At 38.4% G+C, this 19,647-nt stretch overlaps 2 protein-coding genes and 1 pseudogene across 2 annotated transcripts in view; 1 reads left to right on the forward strand and 2 right to left on the reverse strand.

Moving 5' to 3' along the window:
• On the reverse strand, positions 9,126-12,712 carry LOC104707533 (annotated as a pseudogene).
• Positions 13,746-14,819, reverse strand: LOC104709698 (uncharacterized protein At4g02000-like). Its single transcript, XM_010426268.1, has one exon. The coding sequence runs from the start codon at positions 14,817-14,819 to the stop codon at positions 13,746-13,748; it is 1,074 nt and encodes a 357-aa protein (XP_010424570.1).
• Positions 19,443-19,647, forward strand: part of LOC104709699 — a 2,355-nt gene continuing 2,150 nt past the window's right edge. The window contains exon 1 of the mRNA XM_010426269.1: positions 19,443-19,613. Coding sequence (XP_010424571.1) covers positions 19,443-19,613 — 171 coding nt within the window. The remainder of the gene's footprint in view (positions 19,614-19,647) is intronic.

Here is a 19,647-nt window from a genome sequence, read left to right on the forward strand (position 1 = left end):
CAAATTATATTGTGGCAAAATGGTATACAAATATTATTGTATAGTTTGATCAAAATAAATTTTGAAACCCAGAAGAGAATGTGTAGTTTCGCCACCTGGGTTCGAATAACATTGGTCAAAAAAGTTCAAAATTTAACATAGTTTCTCTCGATCCCAGGTTGGATCTAGAAAGCTTTTAGGATCACTCCTGAGTTATAAAAAAAAAAAAATGTGTAGTTTCACGAACTAGTAGTATTTGATAAAAAGTAATTATACATATATAGTTAATTAGTTATGTGTCATAAATTAAACTAACATGATGTTGATTTTGAATAATGTATATGTTATTTGGTTAAAATTTGAGTGAAACCATATTAATATTAACCTCACATTCCATCCAATTGAAGCTCTAATAATTATTCAAAATTTTAAAAGCAATTAGTTATTTAATTAAAAGAAATAATAAAGTGAAAAATACCCTAAATCAAATTATTTGAGTTTGTTAAGACAATCATTTATTACTTTAGCATCTTATATTCGAATAACATTCTTCATACTTTTCTTTAAATAGTACTAAATTACTGAATTTAATCATTTTATAGATACCTTATCCTCCATTACAGAAATTTAATCTTCTTTTTGTCGGTGAACATAAAATTTATGAAAAATCCAAGAAAAAAATAAGTTCACACTTGAAAAAAAAAAAAAAAACAAAGCCAACGGATATAATGATAATAGTACTGCATGATGACAGCAAGAAAGAATGGCTCCCATATGGTTGACAATTTTTTATATTCTTTTTCATTTTCCACCGAAATATTTTTTTTAATATATTTTATTAGCTGTAAAATTTCCATTCATAGACCATAATTTGTTTTCTTATAAAAAATATTCCAACGCGTATTTTCAGATTGATGATTTAGCTAACAAATTTACACTGATTGTGGAGAATTATTGTTAAGAAATAGTGATGCATTGTTATAATATATATGATGACTTTAAAAAAAAAAAAATTGAGTTAGAAATTTGTCGGTTTAGGGAAGTGCATTTTGTACGCAATAATCACATGCTGCTCGCGTGCTAACTTTAAGCTTATGTTAAAATAAATAAAATTAACAAGTAACTTTACAGTTACATTACTGTATTAATATTTTGATTAATGTGAAGATTTGATACTTGACTGGTTTGATTTGACCAAAGGCATCTCTCAGGTCAGGTCAGAAAGAAAGAGATAAGATAATTATTATGAGAGGCGCAACGCAACGGTGGGCTACTCCGAATGTGCCACGTGACACTGCTGCCAGCCAAAACGAAAGAGATCCTTCTAATTTTGACGTTTGTTTTTTTTCTTACAAAACACCAAATTGTACGTTTTAGCTTACAAGAAGAAAAAAAAGCTAGTTTTAATTTTCGTCTATGTTGAAGTATATAAAATGCATGTTGTTGACGGATGATAATATAAAAACCTCCCAGGTTCTGTTCAAAAGAAAATATATTAAAAAAAAAATTGAAATTTTATCCATCATCCATGTTTATGAGTTATGACATTTGTATAGGATCCACATATTTTTTGCATTCATTTTTTAATTTCGTATTAAACCTTGTATATCTCGACATTTTCTAATTGCATGATCAAGATAAAATTTATATCTCCAACGTTTTGTTTTCAAGCTTATCGTTCTGTAAAGACCTTCTTAAGTTATGTACTAACGCGTAATAACTTTCTAAGAGTAATTCTTAGTCACACCAATTTTAGATTATGTTTTAATTTCATCACGTCATGTTGTAAAAACAGTGAATTGCCAAAACGTCCAAAGACATATTGCAAAAGAGTGTCGGTATACATTCGTAACCAAATTAGTACGTTTGATTTAAAACCTTGTAATCGCATATATTCAACATAATTGAATTTGAACGTATTTTCAATATTTAATGATTAAAGTATCCTTCAATTTTACCCCAAAAAAAAAAAAATCAGAATTGTGGAAAGAAAACAAATACAGAACTAGAAAATTCGTTAACCTATATATAAAACACACAGTCATTACCGGTTCCATCCTAACATTTCTGTCTACATTAATGAAATTAAAGAAGAAAAAAACCATTTTTGCATCGAGCTATTCTATTTCTAACATTGAGCAGTTGTAATAAATTAATAATAAACCTGCCAACTAGTTGAACATGTGTAAAGTAATTACCAACAGCTAACTTTTGCTAAAGATTGGTGTGTGGTAGTTGAATTAATCATCCCAACGAATTTAGTTATTTAAAATTATAAATAAATAAAAATATAGTTACTACAACGGCTAGTTCACTTTGTTGTTTGTGCAAATTCTTTCAGCGATCCAAGAATCATCTGGAAGTATCTTCAGTTTTACGATAAGCATAACTAAGTTACTGATCAGTGATCACATGTTATGTAATTTGCAGTGAAAAAATTTTCAAAAAAAAAAAATTTGCAGTGAAAAAAAAAATTTACCATGAACATTGCAATATATAACACAGTTTTAACCTAGAAAGGAGCATTACCATATTTCACTTCATCAACAAAAAAAAGAAAACATATTTCACTTCACACCCATCATTTTATTATTGTCTAAATCTTTTATTATCTGCCAGATAATAATTTGCCAAGTGTGTTTAGAACTATATAGATTATGCATATTACATAGACACGTATAGTTGGATCAAGTTGACAAGTTGGGAGGACACACGTGGTCCAGTATGAATTATGGTTTATCTTTTGGTAGTCGTGTATGGAATGATTTTCTCAAAAATGATTTAAAGTCAAGACATACCTTTTCTATTTCGTTTGGGTCCAGTCCATTGCAGAACTTTGTTCTGGTATGGAGACTCCTTGGGCCGGGTCATAGTTCCATGAGAATAACAAACTTACTTTGAAAATGATTTAGATTGCATTCTAATACTATGTTGGTTAAAGTACTCTCTAACAATTAAATCTAAAATCTGGTGCATACGTATAAATATATCAACCCTTAGATGCTTCCTCAAAGTAACATTCCTTTTGGGAAAATTTACACCAATGGAATTTAGAATTGAGAACTATTATTACTGTTAAAACCGAGAAATATTATTATCAGTATATTTAACAATATGTCATAAGTGTTCAAATCTGTAAATGCGGATGAGGTGCAAATAATAAAGTGCAAAAAGTAAATAATACAAGAGTTTTGTTAACGAGGTTCGGTTATTCCTATTCCCCGGAACCACGTCCAAATTTCGATTTCACTAGAACAAGATAGCAAATACAACCTATTCGTAAAAGCATCAATCAAGCACAACTCTCTTAATTCACCGCTCCGTTTTGATAACATGAAATCTTAAGGATAAATCTATACCCTTAACTAAATTCACACCAAGCCTAGATTCAAACCAAGATAACATAACTTTGGACTAAACTCCCCCTAAGCCTAGACTTCAGATCTTCAACTCTCTTGAGCAACTTTCACACACACGTCACACTGACAAACAAAGAAGCTTGAACAACACAAGCACCAAACCGCGAAACTAAGCCGCACACAATGACAACTCTCTTGAAACGGACGGTCCAAATAGACGCGGGCCCGCCCATTTGACACCTTTTGAGAGCTGGCGGGCCCGTGATTCGTCTCGACCTCGCGAGTCACATTGGTATTTGGTAACACACATTGTTGGAGGTTCTCTCTGCGCAATTATGGTGAGATCACTGAAGTTTCCATCGAATCAAGCTTCCATTCAGCATCATAAACATTCGAGACAATCTATCCAATAGGAACACATTCGCCATGTGCCATTATTTATTTTTGTTTTATAATTTCTAAGAAAGAGAATTATGACTTATCAAAAAAAGAAGATGTCAAAGAAGCATCAATTTTTAAATTTGGGCCTTTTTAATCTCCAACTTTAAAAATGTCGATTAAATCCATTAAGTTTGTGTGGACTTTCATAAATACAGGACAAACTTTGGTTAAATACTTAAATTGGCCATTTAAATTTTAAGGCATGCCGTTAAGTAAACTCACGACAACTGTTTATGATTCCATTTGTAAAATAATAAGTAGATTGAGCTTATATCAATTTCCTTGTGTTGCTTTCTTTACTATGCAATTCATTCACATCTCTTTTTTTTTTGTCATCTGATAGAAACCAAGACTGGAAAAGGTACAAGGGTAAAATAAAAACCAACCACTACCTACACTTGATACTGAGGTCAATCGACCCTCCAAGTGAAACAAGTAACAACAATAAAACCTGCCACACAGACCACTCAGCAAGTTAACCTTCATAGTCTTTGCTTAGTTGATCTTGCAGCCATGAAGGGCCTCCCAAAGATAAATACGACTGGAGCCTCCCCTCTCGTGTTACACTCTTGGCGATAGCCACTGCCACTTTATTCGCCGAGCTGAGCACATGGTGGCATTCCCAATAATCAAAACTCGACAATATCAGATGTATATCTTGCAGCAGCGAATCAAACCGCGGCCATTCCTTAGGGTTGTTTATGGCTGCAACACCTGCATCATTATCCATTACCAGTTCAACCCGAGTGATATGTAGAATCTGCACCGCCTCCAGAGCCCACAGAAAACACTGAAGACCTGCCAATATTTCCGTGTCGGATCTCTCAAAAGCAGTTCGTGCATGATGGAGAACCTGACCTTGACTATCGCGAGTAATCCACGCACCACCAACCATTGGGGAGCTCTTCCCCCAAGACGTTGCGATGTTACATTTCGTAGTTCCAGGCATTGGTTTCCTCCATATAACCTCAAGGGATTGACGTCTCACTGTCCACTGCTGGGCTAAGGTGCCATTTAGAGCTTTTGCGGCAAACCAATGTGAGGAGTGCGTGAAAGCTTTATGCACCAGCTCCTGTATATCGCCCTGTTTCCCCTGAAATAGAGATGTGTTCCTCCATTTCCATAATTCCCACAACAGACAGGGGATCATGTTTCTAATCTCCTCCGGAACCCACTTGTCTTGCATTACCGTAAGCAAATGTTCCCAGTTCCCCACCAAATCCGAGTCAGAGAAGCCCCCAGAAGGCAGAGGGATATTAGCAAGGCCACATGCTTATCTAGCGACCGGACATGAGAACAGCATATGACATATTGTCTCCTCATGGTGACCACATATTGAGCATCTGGTGTCTACAACTAATCCACGTGAGGCAAGCCTTTTAGAAACAGCTAGAGCACCTGATAGCATTCTCCAGAGGAAAGTTCAAATCATTGGTACCGTCTGCAGTTTCCACACCTTCACTTTCATACTTGTAAGCTTGATCCTATCTTCCGAGCGAGGCTCATAGATTGAAGGTAGGGTCCGAAGCAACCAATATCCGCTTTTAACTGAATAAGCACCAGAAGGCATATATGGCCATATGTAACGATCTCTCTTTGTTGCTGAATTTTAATAGTAAGAATCTGTTTAGCATCATCAGGTGGGAACAACACATTTATCTTCTTTATGTCCCATTTACATCCACTTGGCTACGCAGCTCCACCACCTTCAGGTTGACATTGAAGAAGGTGTCCATCCGGAACGGGGCTCTAGGATGTTTATCAAAGATCCATTTCTCTTTCCAGACGAAAGTATCCATACCATTCCCTATCATCTTCATCAGACCCTGCTTCAAGAGGGTACGACCATGTAGTATACTTCTCCATGCATAAGAAGGCCTTGAACCAGATCCGCACTCCAAGATAGTTGATTTTCGAAAGTAGCGGCTTTTGTAGAAACGAGAAACTAGAGATTCCGGGTTGTTGAGGATTCTCCAAGTTTGCTTGGCAAGGAGTGCTTGATTAAAATCTCCCAATTCTTTAAAACCCAAACCACCATCTACTTTAGATTTACACATCTCAGACCAAGCCACCCAAGCAATTTTCCTATTCCCCTGACAACTATTCCACCAAAAATCCTGCATGGCACTCGTGAGTTTCTTGCAGAGATGTTTACTCAGTCGAAAACAAGACATTGCATATACTGGGAGTGCCAACGTTATCGACTTAAGTAGAATCTCTTTTCCCCCTAAGGAGAGAGTCTTTGCAAACCACCCCTCTAGTCTCTTCTTGAGGTTATCGCCAATAAAAGCCAAAAGAGCCTGTTTTGAGCCACTAAAACACTCTGGCAATCCCAGATAATTACCTTCTCCCCCCTCTGTTGTAATCCCCAGGGTTTGTTTGATCATCAGCTTACTTGATACAGGCGTATTACTTCCAAAGGTAACTGTAGACTTCTCAAAGTTAATTTGTTGCTCCGATGCCTCACCATATAATTGTAGGCATGCCAGGAGTTCTTCACATTCCTCCTTGGTGGCACGACAGACCAATAAGCTATCATCAGCAAATAGTAAGTGTTGGACAATCGGACAAGACTCATTGAACCTGAACCCAGTAAGACGCCCCTGGGATCTCCTCCTTTCCATGACATGGATCAATGCCTCAGCACACAAGATAAACAGAAATGGGGAAAGAGGATCTCCCTGTCGGATTCCCCGCTCTGGTGTAACAAAGCCGAAAGGGCTCCCATTGATGAGCACTGAATATGTGACAGAGCGTACACACATCATTATCCACTGAATCCATCTCGTGGCAAAACCCATACGAATGAGAAGATGTTCCAGAAATTCCCATTCAACTTTGTCGTATGCCTTTGACATATCCGTCTTAATCGCTACAAAACCTGAATTGAACTTAGCATGCGTACGCAGAGCGTGAACCATCTCATGCACAATCAGTATATTGTCAGATATTAATCTTCCAGAGACGAACGCACCTTGTGTCTCAGAGACCAGAGCCGGAAGACATTTCTTGAGCCTTGTGCATAAAACCTTAGAAACGATTTTGTAGAGGACTGAGCACAAGCTGATTGGCCTCATATCCCTCATTTGGTTGGCATTGTCCTTCTTGGGAATGAGACAGATTTGAGTATGATTCCAGTCCTGTGGGAAAACAACATCCTCAAAGAAACCTTGAATCTCCTTAACGATATCATCACCCACTATTGACCAATACCGACGAAAGAAGGCACCAGTCCACCCATCAGCACCCGGAGCACTATCTCCCTTGATATTAAACGCCGCTTGCTTAATCTCCTGCGCTGTCACTGGAGCCGCCAGTTGTTGGTTCATCCCATCTGATACCCTCGGTGCCATACCCTCTAAAAGTTCCTCAAAGTTACCAGGGCTAGAAATTTTGAACAACTCGGTGAAGTACTCCGCAGCAATGTTACCTTTAGAGCCCTCCTCAAAACATTCAAAACCGTGTTTGTCAACTAAGGAGTTGAGTCGATTCTTCAGTCTCTTATATTGTACGCTCCTATGAAAGAAGGCTGTATTTTTATCACCTGTCTGAAGCCAGGATTCTCGACTCTTAGACCTCCAATACGTTTCCTCCTCTCTAAAAGCAACTTTGAGTACCCATTTAAGTTGACGCAGTCGTTGGAAATTAGGGAACTGCTTAGTAGCCTCCTCTTCCAAGTCTCTGCGCAGCAACTGAATCTGCGTGGCAGAGTTAGTAGGATGAGTCCTCTTCCATCTGGACAGAGCCTTCCTACACCGAGTTAGTCCACTTAACACAGAATTACTCTTATTCGCCCCTTCCAAAGCCCACTGCTCACGTATTACCTCAATTGTTTCCGGCTTACTGATCCATCGCTTATCAAAGATGAACCTTCCTCTGAACTTTGTATAGATGAACCTTCCTCTGAACTTTGTATCATCGCCAACTAGTCTTGTGATTATCGGACGGTGGTCAGATCCCATCAGTTCTAAATATTTTGTATTAGCCCTTGGGAATAGAGTGAACCAACCACTGTTTCCAAAGCTTCTATCCAGCCGACATTGAACCCACACATTATCTCTCCGTCCACCCCACGAGAGTCTATTACCACAACTCGGGATTTCCTTGATCCGACTACTTCTTGCCATGGTTCTGAAAGAATAGAAGGAGCTCTCTAGACGCCTTGGGCCTCCCAATTTCTCAGAATTATCCATTATCTCGTTGAAGTCGCCGGTAAGTAACCATGGATCATCTCTCTATATACCAATTTGTGTAATGCGTTCCTATACAACCTCTCTCATTTGTCGAACCGGATCCCCATAGACAAAAGTTATATAAAAAACCATGGAACCCTGACAAATCCTTGTATCAATCACCCTTGAGTCAGACTGTAAGACTTCAACCTGGTACATGTCTTTCCAGAAAAGAGCTAAGCCACCACTCAGCCCCAACAGGGTCGACAATATGCATGTTGTCATAGCCCAGCCACTCTTTCACCCCCATAACATGATCACTGGAGTTTTTAGTCTCCAAGAGGAACATAAAGTCCGGATAATGCTCACAACGCATCTCCTTCAGACGTCGAACTGTCGAGGTGCTCCCCATGCCTTGGCAGTTCCAACTGATTACACTCATTGAGAACTGGGTGGTTTCTGGAAAACCACCGAACCCGACTTATCAGCAACAGACATCACGTTACCACGCATACTTGCACCCTCCACACTCGGCCTAAGTACAGCATCCCTCTGCTCAGGGATTTGTTGAAATGCCGCCGAACAGTCTTTAAAACCTTAGATGAGACTTCACCATCCTCTAAGGCTTTCCTTTTGGTAGCAGGACCAAACAACTGCTCCTTAAACACCTCCTGCGAGGAACTAATGGAATTAGTGCTCGACATATCCCCCTCTTTCTTTGATTTACGTTTCCAAGAAGAGGTCTTTTTCTGAGTCTGTTTTTTACCACCACTGAGCGTCTCTTTGATACCAGCTAAAAGCCCCATGTGGAACCCTATAGAACCAGCCTGTTCCATCGCCATGATCTTACTACTCGCTATCACAGTTGCATCATTGTTGTTATGACCTCCCTCCATTCCAGTATCACCAGCCGTAGGAGACATATGTTGCATAGGATCCTCCACCAGGGCCTGCGGGTATCCAAAAACCAGACCTTTCCCTTTACTAAGATCCGGAGTTAGCGTAGGAGGGGCTTCCAGACAAAGCATTGCATTCTGATCACAAACATTTGAGGAGATAGAGTCTAAAGTTGTCCGGAGTGCTTGTTCTCTCTGACCCGCCAATGCAGGGTTCCCTAATTGCACAAACTTCTTCATGTAAGCAAGGATTTCATGCACCACCACATCTCTCTCTCTTTACATATAACTTTAACAACTTAATTTCCACGAGATAAATGAAAAATCATAAATGAAGTTGTGACTAAAACTAGTAGAGCTGAAAATTTAAACAAACACACAAAAAAGAGGTAAATTAAGCATTCAATCAGGAATCCCAATATATTAATCAAATCCAGTAGAGTTCTTCTCCAACTTTGCCCATTTCACCAAAGTCTTTAGAAACTTCTTCACCTGCAAAACAAGTTAATACAAATCCAACAAATTTCACATGGATACAGAAAAACTAAACATATTACGGACAAAACACATCACGTCAAGTTATCATAAGACTTATACATTAACCTATTTGAAATTATTAATGATTTAACAATTGTTACCTCGGATGGATCTCTAAGGGAGTAAAACGCATTGCTTTCTTTGGGTATAGACGATACTAAGATACCGAAACCTCGATTCCCATCTCTCAGTACCTGCAAGATTCATCATGTTGTTTTGATTAGACAAATCACAATTTAAGAAATAATAACCATTATATATAACTAACTAATGAAATTAACATCAGTTATATAATTAATATACCTTGAATGCATCTTCATCTGTTGTGTCATCACCAATGTAGATAGGCAGCAAATCATCTTTGTTGCTTAGTCCTACACAAGATTTGATCACAGATCGATCAATCATTGATCATGAAGTTACGAAAGTGAATTTATAACAATCAATGTATACCGAGAGATTCTAATAGAAACTCGACCGCTCTTCCTTTGTTCCAGTCTATCACAGGACGAACCTCTAAAACCTATATAACCAAAAATGAGTAAAGGGTTAATTGGAAAACAAATGAGAATTATAAGTATCTTTAAAGCTAATCATACCTTCCTCCCATGAGTTAGACGCAAACGAGGGTATTGTTTCAAGTGGTCATGAACACTTTGAGCAATAACTGGCCAATCCTAAAATAAACACAAACATTTTAGATCACAATCATCAAAATCCAAAGCATAATGTTGTTTTGTTTACCTTTTCGTCAACGTTACGGTAATGTACAGAAGCACAAAACTTGTGGTTCTCTACTTTAGCACCTTTAATATCGTTCATTTTCTCAACAAGGGTTCTAAAAACCTCGTCGATAACCCGTATGAACTCTCTAGCCGGCTGAAACAGATTCACTTCCTTTCCCTAATAAAAACAACCAAACGTGTTATAATATGTTTCATCGTTTGCAAAAACACGGTCAATGGATCATGCATTTTCACCTGTTGGTCAGTAGATTTGAAACAATTTGGATCATTAGAAGAAGTCATTATGTCCATTCCATGACTACCCGCGTAATAGAGTTCTGTTAATCCTACCAAATGATAAACCTGTAATATTAACCACAAATGTAAATCAATGGGTGATTCCATGAATACAAGAGATGGTTTTACGGTTTAGGATTATATATACCTTGTCACGGCTTCTACCGCTAATTATTGCGGTTGGGAAGTAACTCGCGACATCTTTAACCGCAGAACGCATCTGAAAGACCACAAAATATTCATCTTTTAAGCATAGTGTAGACAAAGAAAAAAAAAAACAGAACAAAGTAAAGTAAAGTAAAGTAAAGTAATTAACAAAAGGGTCTTTTAAATTACTGCATCAGACATGATGGCACGATCAGGATCATCAACTATAGGAGAAAGAGTTCCATCATAATCCAAAAATACAGCAATCTTCTTCTTCTTTGCTTGAGTTGCAATATGTGCAAACGAGTTAATCGCAGAAGGATATTTCACCTGTTCACACAATTCCAAACAATAGATTTTGGTGAGAATATGAAAAAAACATATTAGGAATGAACAAGACTAAATTTTACAAGTAATTACCATCCAAGCACGTTGAGCAAAGTCATCTTCTGGAGCTACTTCGACGTTGAAATCTTTAACGAGCTTCTTACGCGGTGGAGAAGACGAAATCATTGCATCTAACCAACCATTAGACCTAACATCATCGAGCTTAGCAGGTTTCTTCCATTGTTGAGTCATCATGAATCTACCAGAAGGTGTCAATTTAGATGATGATATACCGAGTCTTGATTTGTTATATAACCGATGGTGAAGCTTGACCTTTTAGAACAGAGGATGTGTGGTTTGAGTTTAACTTCATTAACCACAAGTTTAAAACAATGCTTCAATGCAAGAACTATTCTTTTTGCTTTCGTTATCTTAACTAACGCTTCATCCAACTCGTTTGTCTATAAAAAACCATCTCTTCATTGTTTCTGGTCACTACTTGTTGGTGAAAGCTCCATTAAACAAAACTGATTAACAAGAAGAAGAAAAAACACGACTCAGGAAAAAATATTGAATCTCTTTTCAGTAACATAATGATTATTCGTTCTTGACTGAGTAGTACCTTATCACTATAATCTCCAATTGTTCATAGTACTTTTGATTCAGTTAGAAATTATATAACCTGCACGCAACATATCAACAAAGTCATTTATAATGTAAAATATTTGGTCCTTTATTAATGCTTTGTTTAAAAATCATAACTTCAATAAGAATTTCAAAAAATTAGTGGAAAATAAATGTTTTCTGTTACAACTGAATACTATTATTTTTTAATTCAATAAAGTAAGTTTTATGTGTTGAAATTTTTTTGTAGTTTTGTTTTGTCGTAACCTTCATGTTACTATCAGTTTTCTCTACATGTTAATAAAGAAGAAAAAAAAGTGAGACAAGTGATTTTGACAAGTACCGGAAATTTCAACATCTTTTAACCCAAATTTTAATAAATGGGTAGGTCTACTAATATTAAAAGAGAACACCGACAAGCTTGTAAAACATAACTCGAGAGAATTTGACAAATCACACGTATATACATCTAAAATAATAAAGTACAAAACATTTAACGTCAAATCAGTCTCCAATATTGATAGAACACTTGGATTTTTTTATATTTTCTTCGAAGCTAAACTAAAAAACTCGTCTAATACAGATTAAGAAGAAAAAAAAGATGGTACATCTGTTTCTTAATTTTATAGAGGTGTGGTGTTCAAAATAAAATAAAACTATAGGTGTTAATTTATTATTTTAAAAATTTACGAATTTTTTTTTTAGGCGCAGAGTTCTAGGTGTACGGACAGATTTGCGTGTGTTTTATTTCCAAGTACGACGAATCTGTTTTAAANTGTTTTTTTTTTTTTTTTTTGGCAGTAACCAATATTGTAAGGTACGAGGAAACAGAAACAGATCTAAAAAATGCAGAGTGCGAGAAAATAAATAATAGAAAAACAATACTGAGCAAGATCGAAAAAAAATCTCAAATCTCAAAATGATTGAGCCAGAAACGTTGAAAATTAATTTATTCAATCCTAAAACCAAAAAAAAAAGAAGTTCGAACCTGATTCAAATGTCAAAGGAAGGAGAGAGAGAGAGAGAGAGAGAGAGAGAGAAAATCTTCACAAGGATGAAGATTTTTTTTATTCCTTTGATGAAAATGTAAAAACAAAAGAACAACAAATTTGTGGAGAAATGAGATTTTGGGGATTAAAATTGAAAATTAAACCCTAATAAAGAGAGAGTCGAGAATGTAGGGAGGAGGAAGAGAAGAAAGGGGAGGGGAGAAGAATAATGCGGGGAGGGTTTTTCTTTTTTCGTATTTATAGACTCTTCGTCTTCTCTTCGGCTTTGGCTTTGGCTTTTGGGTTAAGGCAAATTTGTTTTTTTTTTTTTTTTTTTTTTTTTTAATTTGTGAATATGTACAAATATGTAAAATGGTCAACCTAATATATATGAGTGGGAGGTCCCATGGCATATTTACATAGAATAAGAATAAGTCAATGAATTATAGCTGAGGTTGTATGCACACACACACACACACAAAAGAAGAGAATATTGTCTAAATGAATCAGAAAATTATATATATTATAGGTTTCATTATTAAGTATGAAGGAAAACCATGCAATGTAGCTCGATATTTGTCAATGAATACGGAAATAAAACGAAAAATAACAGAAGAATATCACACATACACGGACTATTGATACGTGGAGAATTATGCATCAATGTGTAAAGATAGTGTTAATGTTGGGGACCTCTTCTTCTACTTATTAAAGCTCTTTTATTCTTTATTTTTAGTTTTTACCATATGTTTTTCCTTCTTTTTTCCATTAATTTTTATTTGTTTATTGGTTAAAGCTTGCTGGGGCTATAACCCTTTTTGGCTTTTGTAGGACTGACGATGTGTGCAGCTATACATGGTAATACATTTTCCAGATATTAATTACTTTGAGTAAATTAAAACAGTATATGTTTCTTTGCCAGAAACGTTAAATCTTGGATGTTGTATATAGACGAACTATTTGTATAATAAAAATANATAAGCAGGGGGGAATGACAGAGCCTTATACTTCACCACATCATCTTCAAAAAACAGTCATCAAGGTCTTAGTGAATTTCTTCCACGACCTATATCTTTCATCAAAATAACCAGAGCCAAGGCACCAAGAGGTGTGCCAGCATCCATTGTCAAGCTAAAGTAAAACTAACGAAAGAAACAACCTACAAAAAGCCTAAATCAAAAAGAGGAGTCTCAGAAATGAAAGTCGATTAGCTTCTGAGATTCCTGACTTGCTATTCATCTTTCCTGGAGGTTCATGGTAAAACCGGATAGAACCTCAGTCCTGGATCCTTTCTGCATTGACGAGTGTTCCTATCAGTCCCCATGTGCATCTGTTTCCCTTTTTTCCTTTTCGAGCTCTCCCCAATTTCATATTTTCCTTTAGGTTTTCCAACTGTAGAAAACAGAGGATCTGATGAGACTTTGATGGAGGTAGAACTTGAAGACGGAAAACATTGGAGGGGATTAGCAGCAAAAAACTCTTCCAAATTAGGCGCAGGAGTAGCGGGTCTCGGCGGCTGTGAGATAGGGGAGTAGGAGGAAATTGCAGAGCTCTGATCTGATTTAATGTCTTCATTACAGCTGTTGAGAGAGGAGATCCCTTCTTCATCCTGACCAGGAGCCTGAGGAACATCGAGGTAGTCATCATCAAAAGCCGGAGGAGCAAGATACGGACAGTGAGCCAAGTCGTGATTGAAGCGACAACAGTTGGTGCAAACTTTTTTGAGTTTTTCATACTCAAAACCTATCATGGCTCTTTCTCCAGATTCAAATCTGACCTTTCTAAAGAAACGAAGACGGTTTGTGAGTTCAACTCTAATCTTCACCCTAATAAAGGCTATCTGCGTAGTCGTCTCCTCATTGAAATCCAAGGCCACAACCTCACCAAGAGTATTAGCAATGAACCTAACTGTAGTGTCAGAGACATAAGGAAGGGGGATACCTCTGATTTGGACCCAAAGGTCAATAGATGTAAGGAAATCCTCTCTGGGAAAGTCTTCCCACCTTTGAAGAGCAACAAACCAGTTTTCAAACACCCAGGGTCCCCTTCTGAGAACGGAGGCTAAGTCACTCTCTGAACTAAACCTAAACTGGACATAACTATCATCCAAAAAATGACCATGCACCCTATCATAAATATCCCATTGAGCAGGTAAGGCAGATAGTACACGCCTACGGTCTTGGAGGGTAGGATTAAGCAGACGTCCGATAAGACTGAGTCTATTCCTTGCCAAAGCACCAGCATATGCTGAACTAGGAATAAACAATTCCGGATCATCTCGACCAAGAACCATATATTGAAGATCATTCCATAGTTCAGCAGCCATGATAGAGAAAGAAAAAAACTAGAAAAGGGGAAGCATACTAAGGAAAGTAAAACGAAAGAGGGAGGAAATATATATATGAGTAATTAAGGGAAGGAGTTAAAATAGAACTAGAAAATATGAGATACGAAGTCAAAAAGGTCAAAGAAGACAAACCTTATTTGTAGGACTTAGTCAAATCTTCTAGCGAAGGAAGAGAAAAATTGAGAAACCAAGAAAATCACCGCTTGAGACTCAAAAGGTCTTCTAGATTTGTTTTTTCTGAAAGTCAGAATGTAAACCATTCTAGCTAAGAAAGACAAAAGTCAGTATTACGATTAAAAAGAGAAAAGAAATAATATAAGAAATTTCTGGTAATGGAACAAAAGGATAGTACTAATGCAAAGAATTAAGAATCATGCTTTGCTCATGATCAAAAAAACCTTTCAACCACCTAGGCACACCACTAGCCACGTAAGAGGATAATCCCAAGTCCAAAGTGACACTTTTTGCAATCAGCATAGCTCCCGAGTTACTCTTTAATGGTTCGAAGCTAAGAAACCAGAAAGGTTTCCCTTGACTATAGAATATGAGGGGAGTAATGAAGCTTACAATTGATGGCCAATGACTTGGATCATGTATAGCCTGAATGATTTCCAACGTGGATGCACCAAAAGTCACATTCGCTAAATGTAGGCTTGCCATACTCTCCAAGGCCCACTCCCAACTCTTAATTTTAGCTTCAAAGACAGAATTAACAGAGGTAAAGGATCTTCTACTGTGCAAAAGAACATTACCTGTAGGACCTCGTACTACCCAAGAGGCTCCAGATAACGCGAACTTTTTGGACCAGAAAAAACCAATGTTGCACTTCACTTCACCATGTAAAGGGGGATGCCATCTTTCATCTTGATCTGAAGGTACAATCTCGTGACAGAGAGTTGGAGTCTGCACTGCACACCATTCCGAAAAGGCCTCCCATGCTTTTTGAGCAACATCATGCGGTGAAAAGCATACTCCTTGAAAGAGTAAGGAATTCCTGTTTTTCCACAGATGCCACAAAATCCAAGCAAATGCTGATCTAGGTTCTGCAACAGAGTTCCCCAATCTCTTCAAACTTAAAACATGATGCATATTCTCAAAAATTGAGTTGCCAAACTTGTCTTGCAAAAGGACAGAGGAACAAAATGTGGTTGATCGATTCAATCTCTGCACCACAAATCATACACCCATCAAAAATTCTTATTGCTCTAGTCCTAAGTCTTTCTGTGACAGCAAGTGCTCCAAGAAGAGCTTTCCAGAAAAATATTCTAATTTTTGGAGAGGTAGCCTGTAACGCCCCCGAACCGCCGTATGGCCGGGCGGACCACGGACAGCACCGGGACGCTACTATGGGAACATTCACCAACGGTCCGGCCGAGTACAAGAACACATCAAGACCCTTTGGCTAGTCCATCAGTGAGGTTCCCGACCACACGGCCTATCCTTACGGCTTTGCAACCTTATAGACATGCCGTGTGTTGAGCCGACTCGGACAAAGTCTATATCAGCACGCTCACCCGTTTAATATAAAACTGAATACTTTTATTTCATTAAGGAGTTCTTTACAACCGATTTAAACAAAAGGTCATAAAGTTTTAAAAACGCGGCCCATAGCCGAAGTTTGTTACCAAAAGGAAAACATACTTGTAATTTTTACAATAGACACAAATAAAAATCTACTCCAGCCTCCCTATCGTTCGCCACGCCCTCTAGTTCCCTCTAGGGTTACCTGCAGCACAAAAATCTATCGTAAGTAATCGAAGATTACTTAGTGAGCTCAGGGTGCCTGCAGAGAGTTAGCCCCAACTCTAAACCCCAAAACAACAACAACATGCACGCAAGCATTCAACAATCACAACAACCACAAGAAATCAACAATCAACAATCAACAATCAGAGATAGCATGCGGAAGATAATGAGCTAAACAAAATAGCTACCATGCGAGTCTCACTAACATGCATAGACGTGCAATATTTAATAACATGCAACGACATGCAACACCACCACAACCACACAAAAACTTGAATTAAAACATGCAAGCTTTAAACAAGTTTAATTTCTAGGGCCCGGTATGCTTCCTCTCCTCCATCCCTCTCGGAACAACCGCGTTACAGCCACAAAGGCACGCAACCGGATTTCCTTTCAAATTACACCGTCGTGTAATAGCTTCGGCCAGGATAGCGAACCCAGTAACCTCCGAGCTCTTCGTACTCAACCCTACAACACACGAACATGGGTTACATGTCGCTGTTGTATGTGATACGGTAGGAAGGACAGCCATACCCTTTCTTACATGCTTAGCCGGTATTACTCGCGGACATGCATTAAGATTTCACCAATTCTTGATACTTGGAAATTACATGCATGAGTCTCACACTCATGACTTCACAAGTATCACCACATGTTACCACCCCCTTGTTACTAGAACATTTCGGACTAGTAACGGGTGTAACCTCACACACATGCAATTAAAACAAGAAAAATCACAAAGAAATTTCAAGTAATAATGCACCAAAAATAACCATGCAATCCGCGTACTAGATAGAGGTTTTCATCCCTCATCTAAACCGGTTAATGCATAAGCCTGAACTCACAGTAAAACCGGCGATGATCGGCTTTGGTTGATGAGCTCCTCCCGCGGCACACTCGAAACTACACTTGAATGAAAACGATTGTCCTTATCGTTTCAACACTTGGTCGATAGTCTTGTCTTGCACTCTCTTCTCCTCTTTCCAACAACTCGCCACTTCTTCTTCTCTCTCTCAAGAAAATTTCTCTCTCAATTTTTCACTTTACCCCTTTGGTTCTTTTGCGAAAATGAGAGAGATGGGAGCTTATTTATAGAGAGTGTGGGCGGCGGAGATAGCCAATGCATGTCTCATGCTCACTCTTCATTAGAGGCTATTAGTGCATGCTTAGACACTTGGAGAATTTCGAGCAACACCTTGAATTCCACTAACTTCTCTTGAATTCTTTATTCTCCCACTAAGCTCCACTATCTCCTTTGAATTATTTAATCTTCCCACTAACTCTTCCAAAATTAAAATAATTCTCCACTTAAGCCCCATGGAATTAAATTAATTCTCCACTTAAGCTCCATTATCTCCTTTTTGATTAAAATATTCTTAGTGGAGATTCCACTTTGATTATTTTAATTACTCCACTTAGAAAAATCTCCAACACTTAGAGAATTTTTCCTCCACTTCTTAAACCATGTCCGATGGCTAGACCGATCGTTGGTCGTTCGCTGTGTCCGTCGGTACACGTACGTCCCGTACGGTACACGGCACATGGTACATGGTACATGGTACCATCGGCCACTTCCTGGTCCGTCCAGAATTTCTCGGACATTCCTTCTGTAATACCATTGTCCTCCTCCTTTACTTCCCATTCGTGCCCTTTGCACATCCTTGGCCCTGGGGTTTTGTCCTGAAATTTTACCCTTTGACGAGGGTCATTACATTCTCCCCCCTTAATAGAATTCGTCCCGAATTCCATAAGGTTCTGATGGCCCTCTCTTCTACTTCTGCAACGCTTCTGTACGTCACTGCGTGCAGTCTTCCCTTTATGTCCGGCCTGAGTCCATTAAAGAACCTTCGGGCCATGGCTAACTCATCATCATTTCCTTGGTACAAGTAACTTCGAAGCCTTGTGAAAATTCTTCCATAGGCTCGAACACTCTTAGGACCTTGCTCCAATCGTAGGAACTGATTTTCCAACCTGTCTCGCGACTCTGGTGGAAAATACTTCTGTCCAAACTCCCTCTTAAATGTCTCCCATGTGATAGACTGGTACCGATAGCGTGGAACTACACTATCCCACCACGCACGAGCATCTTCCTCCAAGAAATTAACTGCAATAGGCCTCCTAAACTCCTCTGGGCACTTTGATAGTTCGAAATTTGTTTCCAACTCCTTTATCCATTCGTCTGCTAACACCGTGTTTAGATCTCCTTTAAATTTGCTGAAACCTAAGTTTCTCATCATCATCACCAATCTCAAGAAATGATCTGATGGATCTTCTACTGGATGATTGGTTTGACTCCGCTGCTGCTGCTGAATCATATGGCTCAAAAGTTCTTGAACCATTCTTAGCGTCTGTTGGGTCTCCGATACATTCGCTGTACCATGGTCTTCCTCACGCCCTTGATCTTCTCCCGGGACATTCTGGTTTGGATTGGTTGCGTGCTGATCAACCGGCGAAAAACCAGGCGGGTACACATCCTCCGGTATATTGTGCCAATTCGAACTTGATGGCGTATACCCCGGCACCTAAACAGGTATCTCCCATTCAGGCATATACATGTTTGGCTCAAACATGCCTGGGAACGATTCCTCCCCTTGGGCATCCTCAAACAACGGACCCCATTCCTCTGGACCAAACGGTTGACTCGAACCCCTCACTGTGTCCGGCGAAAAGTGCGTTGACAAGTCGTGTTGACTGTGCGTAAATCTGATTAAACATATCTTTTAAGATTGTTTAAGTGATTCTTAATAAGAAAAGAAGTTCTTTTCAATATTGGTTGCATCATCATTTTTACAATTGGTATCAGAGCAGTCAACCGATGAGAGCTCTATACTCGCCACAGGTTGAGATCTTGAGATAATGATGCTTCAAAGGGCTGTGATCTTGGATGAACAAAGCTATGGTCGTTGGAAGGTCCGCATGGTTCAGTTGATCCGTAATCTTGGTGAGGATGCTTGGACGGCTGTTGAAGAAGGCTGGGAGCCTCCATATGAGAAAACTGAAGCTGGTGACAAGATCACTAAACCTAAGGCACGCTGGACAGTGGAAGAAAAGAACTTGTCTA

The sequence above is a fragment of the Camelina sativa genome, chromosome 8, assembly GCF_000633955.1.
Source record: "Camelina sativa cultivar DH55 chromosome 8, Cs, whole genome shotgun sequence".
Classification (NCBI taxonomy): Eukaryota; Viridiplantae; Streptophyta; class Magnoliopsida; order Brassicales; family Brassicaceae; genus Camelina; species Camelina sativa.

Excerpts from the sequence above, each read along its gene's own strand:
- LOC104709698 (XM_010426268.1), bottom strand. The coding sequence starts at position 14,819 with ATGGCTGCTGAACTATGGAATGATCTTCAATATATGGTTCTTGGTCGA.